Source organism: Crinia signifera, chromosome 1 (assembly GCF_055691185.1).
Source record: "Crinia signifera chromosome 1, ASM5569118v1, whole genome shotgun sequence".
NCBI classification, from domain to species: domain Eukaryota; kingdom Metazoa; phylum Chordata; class Amphibia; order Anura; family Myobatrachidae; genus Crinia; species Crinia signifera.
In genome coordinates this window covers 173,917,114-173,935,161 of record NC_139217.1, presented here as the reverse complement: position 1 = coordinate 173,935,161, position 18,048 = coordinate 173,917,114, and the positions used below count along the sequence as shown (strand labels likewise).

At 42.4% G+C, this 18,048-nt stretch overlaps 1 protein-coding gene across 1 annotated transcript; it reads right to left on the bottom strand.

Moving 5' to 3' along the window:
• Window positions 1–8,105: 8,105 nt before the first annotated feature.
• Window positions 8,106–15,146, bottom strand: MBOAT4 (membrane bound ghrelin O-acyltransferase MBOAT4). The gene is made up of 3 exons (XM_083174217.1): window positions 15,031–15,146; window positions 12,993–13,220; window positions 8,106–9,045 (listed from the first exon to the last, which is right to left on the bottom strand). Exons 1-3 carry the CDS (start codon window positions 15,144–15,146, stop codon window positions 8,106–8,108), a joined length of 1,284 nt encoding a protein of 427 aa, XP_083030343.1.
• Window positions 15,147–18,048: the final 2,902 nt, after the last annotated feature.

The following is an 18,048-nucleotide window of genomic DNA, read 5'->3' as shown; positions in this document are numbered from 1 at the left end:
CCTGTGACCACCTGCACCTGCATGCTCCAGTTCCTGCACCTGTGACCACCTGCACCTGCATGCTCCAGTTCCTGCACCTGTGACCACCTGCACCTGCGTGCACCAGTTCCTGCACCTGTGACCACCTGCACCTGCGTGCCCCAGCTCCTGCACCTGTGACCACCTGCACCTGCGTGCACCAGTTCCTGCACCTGTGACCACCTGCGTGCTCCAGTTCCTGCACCTGTGACTACCTGCACCTGTGACCACCTTCACTGCCACAGATCCCAGCTATCCGCACCTGTGCCCCGGTTGCTGTGATCCCGTGCTTCTAGGCACCAGTGCACAAGCTGTACCTGCTCCGTGTTTCCAGACACCTGTGCTCCAGCAGTCTCTACTCCGTGTTTCCAGACACCTGTGCTCCCGTGGTCTCTATTCCTTGTTTCCAGACACCTGTGCTCCCGTGGTCTCTATTCTGTGTTTTCAGACACCTGTGCTCCCGTGGTCTCTATTCCTTGTTTCCAGACACCTGTGCTCCCGTGGTCTCTATTCCATGTTTCCAGACACCTGTGCTCCCGTGGTCTCTATTCCGTGTTTCCAGACACCTGTGCTCCCGTGGTCTCTATTCCGTGTTTCCAGACACCTGTGCTCCCGTGGTCTCTATTCCGTGTTTCCAGACACCTGTGCTCCCGTGGTCTCTATTCCGTGTTTCCAGACACCTGTGCTCCCGTGGTCTCTATTCCGTGTTTCCAGACACCTGTGCTCCCGCGGTCTCTATTCCGTGTTTCCAGACACCTGTGCTCCCGCGGTCTCTACTCCGTGTTTCCAGACACCTGTGCTCCCGCGGTCTCTACTCCGTGTTTCCAGACACCTGTGCTCCCGCGGTCTCTACTCCGTGTTTCCAGACACCTGTGCTCCAGCGGTCTCTACTCCGTGTTTCCAGACACCTGTGTCCCAGCTACGGTTACTCCATGCCTCCAAGCATCCATTACCTGTATACAGCTTTTGCTACCTGCATCCCATTCTGAATCAAGGCTGCATGGATGCTGTACCTATGAAGGGCCATCCGCTCCTTGAATGTACCACATATGACCAGCCACAAGGGCATGTCAGCAAAAAAAATCACATGGGTTGAACTGCAAGTAAGTGGGTACTTAATAGGGATCCTTTTGCCTGAATAGGGATGACAAAATGTGGCCCCTGTGCTCATAACACGACATGTGGTGCATCCCAGGCACCGATAGCAACCATTTTTACAACTCAAAAAATGTTGACTAGAATTACGTTCCCACCCCGTGATGTCTAATTTTACTAAAGAATCTTTAACACTTCTACCCCTACTCTTTTCTTATCTACATTTCACATATTTCTTGTTTCCTAGGTGACACGCCAAACACAGCACTGGGACATACCCCTTGCAGATTGGCCGATTGAGTCACGTGATTAAGATACCCGGAAGCAGCTCTCTGGTCGTGCAGCACCCGGAACACTAGCAACACGCAGCATGTTCCAGGAGCAGCAGTTAGCGGATGGACGTCGCTGGCGGGTGTCTGAACATGTGGACCGGGTGTATGGCAAGTAAAGTGTCCGTTGAGTGGAGGCGGGTCAGGATCCGGGGGGGCGGGGTGGGCGGGTAGGTGTACCTATTTATACATTGTTTGTTAGTCTCATTAATGTCTGTCCTTGAAAACGGGGGTGTAATAGTCCGAAACACCATTGGAATAAAGGCTGTTTTATTCTTCACCAAATTGGTATCCAGTCTGTTTGACTGCCGCCCGCTGCACTATCTACATTCACCAACGTTGTTGGTTTGGAGGGCACCGCAGCATTTAGCATATCTACAGTGAGTGCCGGTCTACACCCAGGATATATACCAACATATGTGGCCATAGCTGCCTAGATTATGTTGTGACAAGGCACCATACTGTCATCGTTCATTGGACTCATTTTGTCCCAGGACTGACTAGGTTAACCTGGAGTTGGTGTATCTACACAGAGCTACAGAAGCCTTTTTAATTGAAGGAGGAAGCAGGTTATCCTAATATGGAAGCAAGTCAGGCTTTGGACGCTGCACTGGAGTTTATGCAGATGGATGTCCGGGACACAGTGTCCTTTAGTTATATTGAGGCAGAAGCCATACTGTCCAAACAAAGGCTTGAAGATGAATTACCATGCTTAACCCCTGAAGTGTTATATCGACAATGGTTGAGACTGCGACAAAAAGAATGCGATTACATGTATCACAGCGTCACCTTGTCTGACTATTATAGATTGCAACAGATTCCAAGGGGGTCTCGCATTAAGAATATGCCGACCATTGGAAGGTACAATGTAAATTTTTGCAAAAGATGGATCGCAATACTCAACAAGTGTTCAATGGATTTGATCCTATTAGTTGTTGAGAAAGCGACAAAGGAGCAACAGAAGTATAAAGCAAAATTGCTGGATTTTGAAAAATCTTATATACATATCTTTGAGCAAGATGTTGATACTAGTTGGTTGTCAAAGCTACAAGGGGAAATAGACAAATACAAATGAGAATTAATTGCCTTTAAGCGCAAATGTGGGTGTTCCATACCCTGCCTGCTGACTAATTTAGAAGCATACCCCGTCTATATAGCAGTTTGCCGTTGTCACCCTGCCGGCTGAATAATTTAGACGCGTGCCCCTTCTTTACCCTAATCACTTTTGTTTAGGTTCTGTACTCACGCCTCTTTGTTTTGGTATGCCCCTAGCCCAGCCCATTATGATACTTTTGTTTATATATGATGTGTCAATAGCCCAAATCGAGAGTGTCTATGGTGGTACAATCTTTTTCTTGCTACTGTTTGGACGGGAGTAGATCGGATGCAAGTAAAATTGTACAAGTGTGTACGTGCGTATCGGCTGGTGTTTATGGACGGTCGGTCGCATGTATGGTCGATCGAATGTTTGCAAGAAAACAGGGATTGTATAGATGTGTACCCAGCTTTACAGTTACTAATCTATACAGCCACAGACAATGTCAGTGTGACACTACTATAAAAATTAACAATTATTTCGGACCAATTACAAGCAAGATTTACTTGTTACTATAATATACAGGTAACATAATATGTGGTGGAGGGTAAGGATTGGGGCAATGAGGCTCTCCATTGACCGCACCATAGCAAAATGTGGAGCGCAATATGCCCTGGGCACCCATGGTAACACAACCTCCGCCTACTTCTTAATAAATAAATATATATATATATATATATATATATATATAATGTGAGCAACATCTTCGTTGTCTCTGCCAGACTGATGGCTGCTTCATGACATTGGTTTGCACTTACTGTGAGGGTACCGCAGTGAAAATAAAAGGAATGAAATCACACATTCAGTGTTTTAGGCAACCTACAACTACGGCACCTTAACAACAGCCAACCTAGTGGATGTGCCAGCTCTGTTTCCTGTCTCATGACACATACAGTACAATGCCAAGAAGCAAGTGAGATCTGAAAATCTGAATAAAGACTGATGAATTACAGGGGCAGTTCCCTGCAAAACCTAGCCTCATATTTGCTTAAGTCACCTATTGTTTGTCTGTCATCAGTTTAACAACAGAACAGAAATGGTGTGGTTTTCAGAGACATTTCAAAGTGCAGTTCATGACGTACATGGTAAACAAATTTCTATTTTTTACGCTACAGGTAGCCACACCTGGATAGACTATAATCTATATGTTTAAATATTAGCAAGGTTGGAATGTTTTTCAATAGTTATATTTGTAGTTGTGATGTTATGATGAATTACTAGTAGTTATACATGAACTCAACACCAGTAATAAAGACGAGGCAATTCTATCTCTAACAATAAATGCCTAAAATGAATTGGCATTTAAGTGTTGCGGCCCATCTGCTTAGTCAGTGACAAATATAACCAATCAGCATTGAAGTAACATTTATAATTTGCATACTATAAAATTATACAGAGCAGCTGATTGGTTGCCATGAGCAACTGCTCCACTGGCTCACTTCCCCACAGTTATCACTGCTTCATGTATTTACCAATATGTTTTTTTTTGTATCAATGCAGGATACATTTTATATTAACTAAATCTTAATAATAATATTAATAATCAATATTGGTTGCATAAATGAATTTCCTTTGTCACCTTACTAAGCGCATGTACATAGGAAATGCACCTGTGCACTTGTCTCTCTGCTACCATGCCCATGTTTTGCTCTTCTAGCGAGTAATGGATGGTTGAACAGCACCTGTACTGGCCAACCTGCAAGTGTAGCCTGCTAACGGGATTACTATGTTCCACTGGCCTTGGGTACAGCTACGATACAGCATACACATCATGGATTTTTATCTATTGCCAGACATTTAGGGCAGTATTCAATGAAAAAGTTCTCCGTGCATGGAGAGCGTTTTATTTCGCTCTCCATGCACTCTCCGTGTTCCGGAGGGCTCTCTGCCACTCCTGCTCCCTCTATTCAATGTGGCTGATGCTCTCCGCCACTCGCGGAGAGTCTTAACCCCTGCAGGGAGCAGGGAGCTTTCAGGGAGCCGGAAGCAGCCAGAGAGATTAAAGTCTCCCTGGCTGCTCCAGAGGACTGTGGAGGGGAGGGGGGCTCTCCAGGACCCAGGCTGCACCCCCCTATAGCCAGCGGGGGACCCAGTATTCACTGCACCCGTTTGTGCATAGTTACGTTCGGGTGCAGTGAATATATGAATATCTAATGAGCGGCTCGAGCGCTCCGGCCCCCTGCTGGCTGCACTGTGTAAAAAAAAAAAAAAAAAATTAAAATTTTTTTTTTTTTTATTAAATATATATTCATGTTCTATAAGCACATGAATAAAAATAACATGCCCCTTCACAGAAAAAAAAAATGATTTTTTGACACCAAAATTTCTTAAAAAAACCTTTTAGTTTAAAAGTTCACATTCCAACTCTCCATCAAAAGATGGAGAATTGCTACACGGAGAGACACGGAGAAAGTCACTTAGAAAGACGGAGAACATTTCACATTGAATAGGGTTGCTCGCTTTTGGAGAGCAAAATGCTCTGTCCAAGGCGAACAAAGCACAAGTTCTCCACAAAACACGGAGAACTTTTCTCATTGAATACTGCCCTTAGCACTTATCATGTGTAGTAGTAGTAGTAGTAGTAGTACGTTTATTTATAAGGCGCCGCAAAGTGTCCGTAGCGCCGTACATAGCAAACAAAAAAACAAATTACAAGGTAACGTACAGGGTGTGTTGAAAGATACAGTATAAATAGGGGTATAGCTGGTAGAACTAAAATCAGCATCAGTTCAGAAGTAGGTGTCAAAATTGTCAAGGAGACTGTGTAGTCCAAGTTCATAAAATTTACAGTGGCTACCTCTAGCTAGGCAATTTCTATATACATATATTATAGAGCCAGATGTACTAAGCTTGAAAACTGAGAAAATGAAAAGTGATAAACCCTCAACTCCGAACTGCCATGATACAGGCTGTGTTTGAAAAATGACAGGTAGGAGCTGATTGGTTGGTGATTTATCGTAATTTTATTTCTTTTCAAGGCTAAGTACATCTGGCCCATTTTCTGTGATGTATTCATTATTTCCGTTACAAGAAGATGGTAGATAAAATACCTGATCATCGTACCTGTTCATGCTTATGGAATAATGGATCAAATCTTGTTGAAGAGACTTTTAACAAAGTAATGATATTCTAACATTTTGATTGAATAACATAAAAGTTGTTTATACATAAAAAATTGGTTGCTTTGTATGAATTTTATTATTATTATTATTATTAGTAGTAGTAGTAGTAGTAGTAGTAGTATTTATATGCACCATTGTGCATAGGGGTCAATCCAATTATTTGCGAATGGTGTATGTTGATGTGGCATTTCAAAACTGGCAACATCATCGGAACTCATCGGAACTCCCCCCTTGTGACCTGATTTCTGCTCATATTCAATAAAAATTGCTTGCAGAGCTATGGCCAGCGAGTTTGGGCTGCCATAAAGTAAGATAATGCCATGATGACTCACGCTGCAAGAAACTCACAAACAATTATGAGACAAACAATTGCAATTCAATTTTACAATGTCATGAAATAGAAGAATCAAATCTAATGGGGCCTATACATCTGGGATGAATTGCTTCAATACCCCATTTTGCCAACATATATAGTGGAGTAATAAAGGAAATCCAAAATGTTTGCTGATTCCAACCACAAAATTATTGTAAGTGGCAAATCTGGGATTTTTAAGATGCAGAATTTTCCCAGTGGCTTGTCGATCAGCGGTGGTGTCTGAACAACCAGTGGATCTGATTGGAAAACCAGGGATAAGCAGCTCTGTTGTATAGCTTGAATAAGATAAATGACCAATTATATTACATTTTGGGGGGTATTCAATCCCCGTCGCTATTTACGACGGGGAAATATCAGCAGGCTCCTATTCAATGCTGTCTTTGCTTGACACTATTGAAGAGGCAGATCGACAGAACCGGCCGACTTTTTAAAAGCTGTTGCGCCCGTTTTGTCGATAACGGCCATGAATTGTCGCGATCACGGCTGAATCTCGACAATTCATGACCATTTAAATGGATGCACATCCTTCTTACCAAACGCCAAGCGGGACATTGAATCCCGCCTAGCGATATGCTGTCAAGCAAAATGAAAACGGGCCAGGGTCACGGCTGTTGGAGATGGATCGACAGCTGTGACCCGCGATTGAATACCCCCCTTTATGTCATACCTCATGGAAAAAGAATATATATTTTTGATACTGGTTTTGGTATCTTTGGTTGAATTGGGTACAGGATACCAACAGTCGGGATACCATCCGTCAGTATTCTGACACCGACATAGCAACTGCCTACCATCCTGCCTGGGGACCTCAACTACACTAACCTATGACCTTTCCGTCCTGCAGCCAAACGCTAACCTTCCCCCTCCCCACCCCACAGACTAACCTGAACGAACCATGCAGCATAACCCTCCTGACCCTGACATAGTTACGTAGGGCTTCCGGGATTTGTTATTCCGGAGGCAGAATTCTGACAGGTGTCTGGATTCCGTTGCCAGTTTTCTGAACGCTGGGATGCCAACTACATCCCCTTTGGCCAGATGGGGCCAGTTAGAAAGCCCCAGGCAAAATTAAATGATAACAAATGTTAGTGGCATTTTCTGTCACTTATTCCAGGTTTTTAAAATATTACAAAAGATAATAAAAGACCTTATGTACGATGGATCACTTATACAGAAAGACACACACTTTGATGTGGTTTTTAAATCAGTAACTCGCACTTTGAAGAACTGTATATTTTACATTAATAAAGCTATTTATGTTTGATGTTTAAAGAAAAAGTAGACAGTGAATTCTAAACCAGTTGAGCAATTTCTTTATAGTTGCATTTTTAGCATTCTCTTAGACCACAAATCATTGAGTTTGTATCAATAATAGACAAAAGCTGATTAAATGAATATAAATTTAAAAAAGGTAACCAAGCCACAATTTTAGGTGAAGTATGGTTATCATACATGGTTAGTATTATTTCTTATGAGCATTTTTATCAAGCATCCTTTTGTGTTGTTTTAACAGTAGTACCTGTATTTGTCATTTTGATGACTTAAGGATGTCCAAACTAACTGCAAATTTTCCTGCCAATGAGGTTGCTCGTTATAAGCTCATTGGTTATAAATTGCAGTATTTTTTATCCCAAACATACAGCATTGCTCTTCACCATGAAGATTTAAATGGTGTACAATACACTACAAATTACCAATCAGTGTTTGCACAAATGGGTCCTGTGACACCGGATGCAGTACAGCAGCAGACTATTGGTGATTGACAAGCTGTTGTCATTTGGATTGCAGGAGGAAGGGGGAGCAATTAGGTCAGTTTTTTAAAATAACAAATGTAGGTGTGTACAGAAGGAGGCCAGGGATCTCCTTCATTGGATAGGTCGCTTGTACGGCACCATGGGTGAACCAAACAAGATTACCAACAATGTGTAAAATAACTAATCCTAATTTTTTTGTTCACATTGAAAACTTTGTTTAGAGAGAACATTAATTAATTTTTTTCTTGCCGCCATTTTAGCCCATACCGATGCCCCCCCCCCCCCCCCATTTAAGCTCTAAGTATCATGATAATGTTATCTCTTTCGTTTAATAAAGAATATAAATGACAAGGCATATATAATAGGAAATAAACTATTGTAAGAAAAACAAAGCAAATATACGATTGTTACGCTTCTCATTTCAATAGCTAACATGATGAATGCAATAATTAACTGGGTTTGAATCCAAGTAATTGCTTTGTTAAAAGTGATGATGTACCATGAATTTGAAATCGTATCTAAATTCATGTGTATCCTGTAATCAGCCTCCACCATCACAGCCCAGCACAAGAAGCCAAATATTTGTCCAGGGTATAGTCCGTGCCACCAAGCTGAGAAGGCGAATGTAGCGAATAAGGGACTCTTTCTGCAGTTTTGGAATATGATTCTCCTAAGCCATTTTGCTGTACTTTTATTCCAGGTCCTGGCAAACACTGCGATTTTGTTGGTTGTCTCCAAAGTATAGATGTCTATATCAGAAAGATTTGTATTAGAATCCATAACTACTGAAAAGCCTGCAGAGTGAAATAGGGCCTCATCTAGGAGCCAGTGGGAGTAGTAAGTCAGTTTATATAACAGTGCTGTGGTCCACATTACATACACACAGTGATGCTGCCTGCAGTCCATGAGATCACACTGGAAGACTTTCCTCTCAGACAGAAAACCACGGAGTGTTTGAAGTAACAGAAATAATGTGCAACCTCGAATTGTCGTCCAAGCCTGCCGCAAATTACTACACCTATGGGAACTTCTGACCTGATGCTGGAACTCCACAAATGAACAAAGTGGTCCACCCAACAATGCCGGAAAGGACATAAGGTAGGAAAGGAGAGATAGTAGACTGGGCTGATCATGGGAACCTTTCTCCTTAATGCAATCTTCTGCTATGACTGTCACTTTCCTTTCATGGATATCCATAGCAAGAGATGTGACTTTTTGAGTCAACAGCATAAGGGATGAAATCATGATGGAAAACCTAATAAAAATATTCTGTCAATGGTTTTTACTTTATTTTTGATACAATGACAATACAAATAGACCTCTACTATGGTTAGCCCAAATTAAATGACCACAAATAAACAAAGGTACATTTTTTTTTTCTGCAACATGCTGTAACTCATTGGCTAGTAGTTCTACACTTGGCACTTGCATTTGTACTGCATGACACTTTATTTTGCTTCATACGGCATAATGTGCACATCCGACACATTGCACAAATTAGACATTGTTTTATAATATACTGCAAGAGACGTTTAATTTAGACACATCGACTAAGAGTTGTCAATCATAACATGGTTGATCTAGACACCATTGGTCCATCGACCGGATATCCAATTACAGAGCTGCAGACCATCCACTGGGCAGGCTGCACCCTGACTAGTGTATATTTAGTGCTGTTCACAAAAGTATTGGATACCCACTAGTATATGTCTGGTACTCTTCACCAAGTGCAAGATAGTTGCTGTACAAGATGCTCCCTGCATTCTGAGTGATGCTTGGTACTTTGCTCATGTGCAGGACACATACAGTGCATGCCCAGTATGGGTACTGGACATACTCCTCACCACCACCTACAAGGCTCTCTCCTCCTCCACCGCTCCTTACCTCTCTTCACTGATCTCTATCCACACTCCCTCCCGTCCTCTTCGCTCCATCGCTGACCGCCGACTGACCTCTCACCTTATCACCTCCTCCCACTCCCGTGTCCAAGACTGTCTCTCGCGCTGCCCCCCTGCACTGGAACAACCTCCAGCCACCCATCAGGCTTGCTGATTCCCTTACCTCCTTCAAGCGCTCCCTCAAAACCCACTTTTTTCGACTAGCCTATCCCTCCTCCTAACCTCTTTTGATCCTCCTATCCTGCCTCCGTTCCCCTCCGTTCCTACTTATCCTATTGTTTTTCGTTCGTCCACCCACCTATTTTTAGTATGTTAACTCTTATGAGTAGGGTCCTCCTTCCTCACATACTCACCCTACCTCTTTACCTCACCTGTGCTCCTGTCCTGTTCTTCCCTTCCTCTACTTCATCTTCAGTCTCCTCGACAATTTTGACACCTACTTCTGAACTGATGCTGATTTTAGTTCTACCAGCTATACCCCTATTCATACTGTATTTTTCAACACACCCTGTACGTTACCTTGTAATTTGTTTTTTGTTTGCTATGTACGACGCTGCGGACACTTTGCGGCGCCTTATAAATAAACATACTACTACTACTACTACTACTACTACTACTACTACTACTACTGCACGCAGAATGGCTGCAGACATCAAATGATTGGCAGTTTGCAGCTGTTTGAGGTGGCGAATGCGATGGGATAGGTTTCCCAAAACAGACACATGTTGCCTCCATTTTAGCAGAGCTTTGTCTGCTGACTAATATTTACATGACCACATTTGCTGATGGAGTTGCAGGTGACTGGACTGCAAATAAATGCAGACACCTCCTGCTGCATTAATATATATCTGTGCATCACTGCTGCGTCCAAGTAAGCAGCAGAGATACACAATCCAAGCACATCTGAGTCATGTTATTGTATGGACATACCAGATAATGGAATAGTACTGCTTAAAGTTATCACTATCATTACTACTAAAGATATACAGATGTATCATACTTGCCTACTATTGAAAACTAATTTCAGGGAGATTAGAGTTGGTATTAGAATTTTGCATGGCGCTCCGTAGAGGGGGTGTGTCATGCACCACCCAAAGGCATGTCTAGCTCCATATATGGACCAGAGTCAGATTTAATGGGGGGCCCAGGGTGTCAGTGCCTCCTGCCTGAGGGGTCCCTATGACGGGAGTGATACTTATTTTCTTCTAACTCAGCATATTATATGTCATTAAATGTGATGCCTATCCAATAACATCCAAATGAAATGTAACCATACTTACCTAGTTTTGGGAACATTTTTCACGGACATTGTAATTGAGGCACCAGAATTGAGGGACCCTTGGGCAGGCCCCGGAAGGTAGCACCTAGAAGCGCAGATGTGCACTACTACATCTGAGAGGCATATCATAAAATGACTTACAGTACATCCAAATGTAGATGAGCCCCAAAGCAGTTAGTAAGATCTACTCTCCTTGTTGAAGAAAATACACTGATATGTGCCAGGATTTGTTCATGTATTGTGTTTTACACGTGGTTCCATATAAGTGGCCACAAGAAACCTTATTTAATATGCATGTACCTCTAGAGATTATTGTACCATAAAATAACCAATGCAGGGAAATGGTATTGATTCCATTTGAATGTATATTTCTCATGCTTCTTTATTTTTTGTCTCCCCCAAAAAATGTAACCGCTGTGTAATGTGGGTTTACTGAAATGAGGGAGATTGCTAGACTAATCAGGGAGAGAAGGAGATTGCTGCTATTTCAGGGAGTCTCCTGTAGAATGCAGAAGGGTAGGCAACTATGATATGTATATATGCACCAGCTCTCCAATACATGCACAATATATGTCTCCTGACTGATGTATATGCATTTTTATCTGCATGAGTCACAATAATTTGATCATGAGTCTATGCTTATATGTAACTTCTCTCCACATGTAAGAAGTCAAAGATACACTACAAACTTTACATGGATTAAATCTTTGTGCTCATGCAGATTATGAAAATGTGAATCTTCCATAAAAATACATATTTCCAGCTCCAGTATGTATATTTTTGTAAAATGTTAGATTGCACCATGGCCTGATTTTGAGTCTGACGCTAAGCAGTAGCAGCAGTGACTTCTGTCATAGATGCTTCTGCAAAATAATACTAAGGCTGCAGTTGATAAGCTTGGGGATTAAGCTGCCTATCGGCTGCAGCTCTAGTCCCCCATGGTGTGCACAAAGGCACACCATCAAGAGGGCATCAGCTGCACCATCCAACGTCTGAGCAACCGTATGGTTGCTCAGAATGTCCAACAATATCTGGCTGCCAGCCTTCTTGCACAATTACAGACACCGGTACACCCCACCATGCCCACTGACACATGCAACTGCCCCGCCCTGTCACCTACTGAGAAGGACTATAGGAACTGTATATTGCCCATTGTATTGTAGCTACAAAAAAGGCCAACAAAATTCTGGCATGTATTAAGAGGGGAATGGAAACTAGGAACTCAAGGGTAATTATGCCACTATATAAAGCATTGGTGCGACCTCACCTAGAGTACGGAGTACAGTTCTGGGCCCCACACTATAAAAAGGACATCATAGAATTAGAAAAAGTCCAAAGGCGAGCAACAAAGCTTATTAGGGGAATGGAGAATTTAAGCTACGGGGAGAGATTAAGCAATTTGGGACTATTTACATTAGAAAAGAGACGTTTAAGGGGGGACATGCTCAACATGTACAAGTATATCAAGGGCCAATATAAGGAACTGTCACACACCCTATTTTCTACTAGAAAGGAATCTAGGACGCGAGGGCATGAGTATAGATTAGAAGAAAAAAGATTTCATTCAGCTAGTAGAAAGAATTTCTTTACGGTCAGAACAGTCAAACTCTGGAACTCTCTTCCCAGAGAGGTGGTAATGGCTGGCTCATTAAATGCGTTCAAGGCAAAGTTGGACAAACATTTACTGGAGAAAAACATCCATGGGTACAAATGAGAAATATAATTTGTCTGTAAAATAGCAGAACCTACCAAATCAGCAATGGATATCTATACCAGGTTGAACTAGATGGACGCAAGTCTTTTTTCAGCCTTACCTACTATGTAACTATGTAACTGCATGGATCTCCATGTAGTTCCGACCGTGTTAACAAATTGGAACATATGTGCAGTGCATCTCAGCTAAATGCGCATAATTAAAACATTGTGCACTTGATTCTAGCACTGAATCAGGCACTATATTGTTCAATAATTATGGTGCATAGATACATATTTCTGCAACTGCTGTCCTGTAGTTGCTTTACTTACTTTATTGTCATGATTTCATACAGGTAATACTGTTTATACATTAGCCATAGATGACAACAGGTTAGCCACCCCATCTGAAGCAGAAAAGCCCATCTGTGCACCACATGGTAGCTTACAGTATAACACAGCGCTGTTGTGCCCAGGGCAGGGATGAATAGCAGTGTAGCAGCACAAGGACCCATTGAAGTACATGCTAAAATCACTCCTCCAAGTAGGAGATATATGTATCTGAAATAAAGAAAACAATTAATGTAGTAATTAATGTAAATTGGAGACCGGAACAGATCATTTTAGGACAGTCTGAGCGAGTCACAGTGAGCCCCTACACTACCTTTGTTGCATCTCCCTAGGGATGACTAGATCTTGCGGTGCTAGGCTTCAACTTTAATAGCCGAATTAGGTCCACCTCAACTCTGGTGCCACCAGGTCTTACTGTACATGGTACAAGAACCTAGAAATCCTTAGAAGTAGGCAAGAGGATAACAAACTATGGGCCTTATTCTGGTCTGTGCGGCTGGAGCCGAATATGCGGCCAGGACCATGCGTCCTAAACCCCGCCTTCCGTACGGATCGCTTACTCCGTCCGAATGCGGTAAGCCGCTGACCGCACGGAGCACGAGTGGATTTCTCATGTATACATCTCCTCCATCTCTGGGAACCTCCCCCATCATTCGATGGTCGCAGGACCGAGTGGTCAGGCAGCTCCCGCAAGCTCAGACCACTCGGGCATTTCTCCGTGCAAAAGCAGGGATCTGGGCGGGCAGCTGACATCCGGCAATGTCATATGTCCGCCCCCTACACGTGCATCACGGCCGCATTACCATACGTACGCCCAGCATTTTCATGGGAACGCCCATGAAATGCGGGGCATATGCATATGTTAATGAGGCCAAACAGCCCTTCACGCCCCTCTCCTCCCCCTGTTCGTAGTGTAAACAATTCATGTGGAATTTGGACGTATGTCCCTTTCGCACATTATTTATTATTTATTAACAGTTTCTTATATAGCGCAGCATATTCCGTTGCGCTTTACAATAGCAGACAGTGATACAACAAAACAGGGTATTTACAGACAGTCAATGCCTCTGCAGATATGCCTCTGCACATGCGCAAACACAAAACATCGGCGGAATGAACGCATGCGGACATATCCGCACCAACCAGAATAAGGGCCTATATGACTACCTGCAAAAGGAAACAACTAAATAACCAGCAAACAACTGAATAATATGTGACCTCGCCACAACCCACTGAATAATCTGTGACCTTGTCGCAACCAACAGAAAGATCAGCAACCTTGTTGCAACCATGAGAATATTTGCCCATGACCATTTGCAAATATCATTTTTATATATAAACACCTGTGTGGCATTCTGCAAGTGTTCACAACTAAATAAACACAACAATCCTGTGCTCAGGCTAAGATGCCCCTTTTTTTTCTGGCCCCCTTCTTTTAAAGAACCTCTGTCAAATTTACTTCTGTTTTTTGACAATGCGAGGCCGTTTTCACTGATCCACAGACTTTCCAACACTCGGCAGCCGGAACATTGAATTCTAGCTGTTGAGTTACAGTCAGAAGAAACAAAAACGGCCTGGAATTCCGACTGTCCGACTGTCGGGACGTTCTGACAGTCGGATTCCCGGATTGGAGTACAAGAGCTATATATTATTGGCAGTTTGATTTTAGTCCTGAATATAAACATTATGGGGCAGATGTATTAAGCCTTAACAAGAGATAAATGCAAGTGTGATAAGGAGAAATAAACGTCCATCCAATCACCTGCTAACTGCCATGTTACAGGCTGTGTTTGGAAAAAGTCAGTAAGGAGCTGATTGGCTGGGAAGTTTATCTCTCCTTATAACACTTAAATTTATCTCTTGTTAAGGCTTAATACATCTGCCCCATTGTATCTAAAGATGGTACCTGACACTACTTCCATTCTGTGTTGCTTCTCTACTTCTCACACTTTTATGTTAAATTAACATTTTGGCAATGTGAGTGTAATAAGGAGTATTTAATTAGCACTTCAAAGCATACCTGAATGTGATAGGCAAATGGCCAACTGAGCAGAGATAACAGTACAGCAAAGCACATGGGAAGGCAGCCAGCTGGTACAGAGCGATGGGATGAAATGTTACCTGAATATTATCCATTCAAAAGTTCTATTTACCAGTATAACAGGCAACGCGCTTGACAAGAACTGTCTTCACCATCAGTGTGGAACAGTTCCCTGTCTTCATCCTTATATAGCAGGACACGATATGAGGAGTACTAGTGCAAATAAACACACCCCTGGCTTTGCCTGATAACCAAGGTGACCTAGTTATTCCAGAAAGGCTTTATCTGCACCAATGCAGTCAAAGTATTTGTTTTTCTAAGAGCAGTTTCCAGCACTTTGAGAAGAAAGCAGATGGAGACGTCTATGACATGCTAAGCGTGCTAGGTTTACCAGAAATCCCCCATATTGCTGATCAAGTGGGCAGATAATGGTGAGGGGAAATTGGAGATACCTTAATCTTTTTATCAGCTGGACACAGTCTACTGACAGACTAATGGAAAAAAAATAGTCTATCTTGTTACTGATGGAATAGTGGTTTATATATGAGGACAAAGGGGTGATGGAACCTAATCTTTTTTTTTATTATTACAAATATTATAATGAAGCCATTTTCCTTTCATTTTCCGTGTTTAGTCATTCCATCTTCACCATGATTTGGTGTTGGATGTTAAATTTATTTATTTTTTATAACTATTATTAGTATTATATTTTTATTTTTAAGGCACCACAAGTGTTTCGCAGCACCGTACAAAATAACAAAACTTAACAAGTAAGATAAGGTGCCCATACACGGCGCATTTTTTGTATGCGATGCGGTGCGTGCTCCCGCCACATACTATCGCACAGCTCAAAAAGTATGTGCTGCACATACTTTTTAAACTAGATTATATCGGAAACCTACACATGCATGGGGAGAATTTACAAACTCTGCACAGTTAGGACCATGGTGGAAATGAACCCATGACCCCAGCGCTGTGATTCAGCAATTCTAACCATTGCATCATCTGTGCTGCCCCAATAGTGAATAGTGAATCAGTAAAACTTTTAAGATTTAAAATGCAAATTGGAACACATTTATTAAACTGCAATGTAAGCTGTGTATCATCTGTTACTTTGCATCAATTCTGCTTCCCTGACTCACTGGGCTTCATTCAGATGTGACTGTTGATGTGATTGATAAATATGCGAGTATACTGTATGTGAATATGGGCAGGAGCATAGAGATGCCCACTGCTGCATCATCAATTTCGTTCAACAGAATACAAATGCTGAAATATGGGTACCATGCAGACTCACCATGACATACCTGCTTTTGCCCACTCCTCTTTACCACTTAAATACGCTGTCTACCTGTTACTTTTGACTAATCCCTCATTACGAGCGATATCACAATTCAATCATGGACCAACTTACGTACTGCAGATTCTTGGCATTCAAGTCTCAATGAGGTCCACTGTCTGTAGAAATGCAAACAAAGGCAGGGGAAAATGTTTGTTAAAATTACCAAAAAATCAAATGGCCTTGATAGTGGGCACTGTCTTGTTTCCACAAATTAAAAAACTGCGTCATCTAGGTATTGGTCAAAAGAACACCATGGTCAAATGGTTGACACATGAATAGGTCAACATGATCCATCCACATGGACTCCAATTGGACATGGTAAAGTGTGCCAAGCGCAGCGAGGTACCATGTCTGCAGTGGGGCGAGGGGATGCAGTACACTCATTAGGGGTCCATGTGCTGAAATCTACAAATGAACACAATAAATAAATAAAAATCTTAGGTCCACTGTAGTTGGTAAGTTCCAGACAACCATTGGGCGACTGAGGTATCGCAGTCAAGTAAGCTTTATTTCATGCCCTTGTAATAACTTCTTAAGCCCCATACACCCAGGATGAGAAAGTATAAAGGCCATTTTCTCATTTAGAGTGTACACTCAATATCGTTAACAATGCACGCTTGCACGCATCGTGAATGACCCCTCCCTCGTATGTTCAATACAGACAAAGGAGCATCTCGTTAATGAGAGCCATGCTGCAGCATGGCCCCCACTCCCCACATTGCTCCCGCCTGCTGACATTGGCAAGTGAATATGCACTTGCCAATGCCGGCACCCCACCGGGTCCCCACCACCGCCAGTAATTCAGCTTACTTTAGACAATAGTTCCAATGAGCAGAGTATTCACATTAAAGTCAGGATTTTCAGCTATCACAGCATAGAGAGGGCTTCTGAAGTTACAACCTCTCCCTCACATTCCCCCCTGACTAGCTAATCCACATATCTTAGCAGTATGTGATTGAGGAAAGGGTGTGGTTCCTCCCTGAGCTACAGGAGATGAACCCTTTCCCTAGAATGTGGGAGAAACCAACTCTGGCACATCGACCTTTTCATGTGTCTGCCATTTCCATGTCAACATTTGTCTAAGGCGTCCTTGTGCATGTCAACCACTTGGTGTCAACCTACATACTGTCCACTCTTTATACCATAACCTTTAGAACCTTAGACCTTTTCCCGCCTCCACTCTTTACCTTCATTTCATAAGCCCCATTTCCCCAGTTGAGATATTTCACTGTTTTTATTTTTACTTTGGGTCTAGTTGTCTGTTTTCTATCTCATGTAAAAAATCCTTTGATCTAACAAGATGCCTATTAATACTCGTTATACATAAGAAGTCCAATCTGTCCCCCAAAAGGTTCAAGGGTGTTAAAACTTTAAAGCAACTAAGGGGAGACCGGATTTTTCTCCTACAATAGTTTTATTATCTGCTACCTTGTGCTCTGAATTGAACAAAAACATTCCCACATCTGTGACTCTAATCAGAAAAAAGTGGTTAGCTAGTCTAAGCTGGGTGCACAATATATGCTAATGAAGGACAGAACAGTGACCGTTCCTTCCTTCATTAATATCGCTCATTGTGTACCATTGTGTACCAGATTAAGGGAGGGGCAACAGGGACAGTGGTCCTGAGGCCACCACACACAGGGGGGGGGACCCAC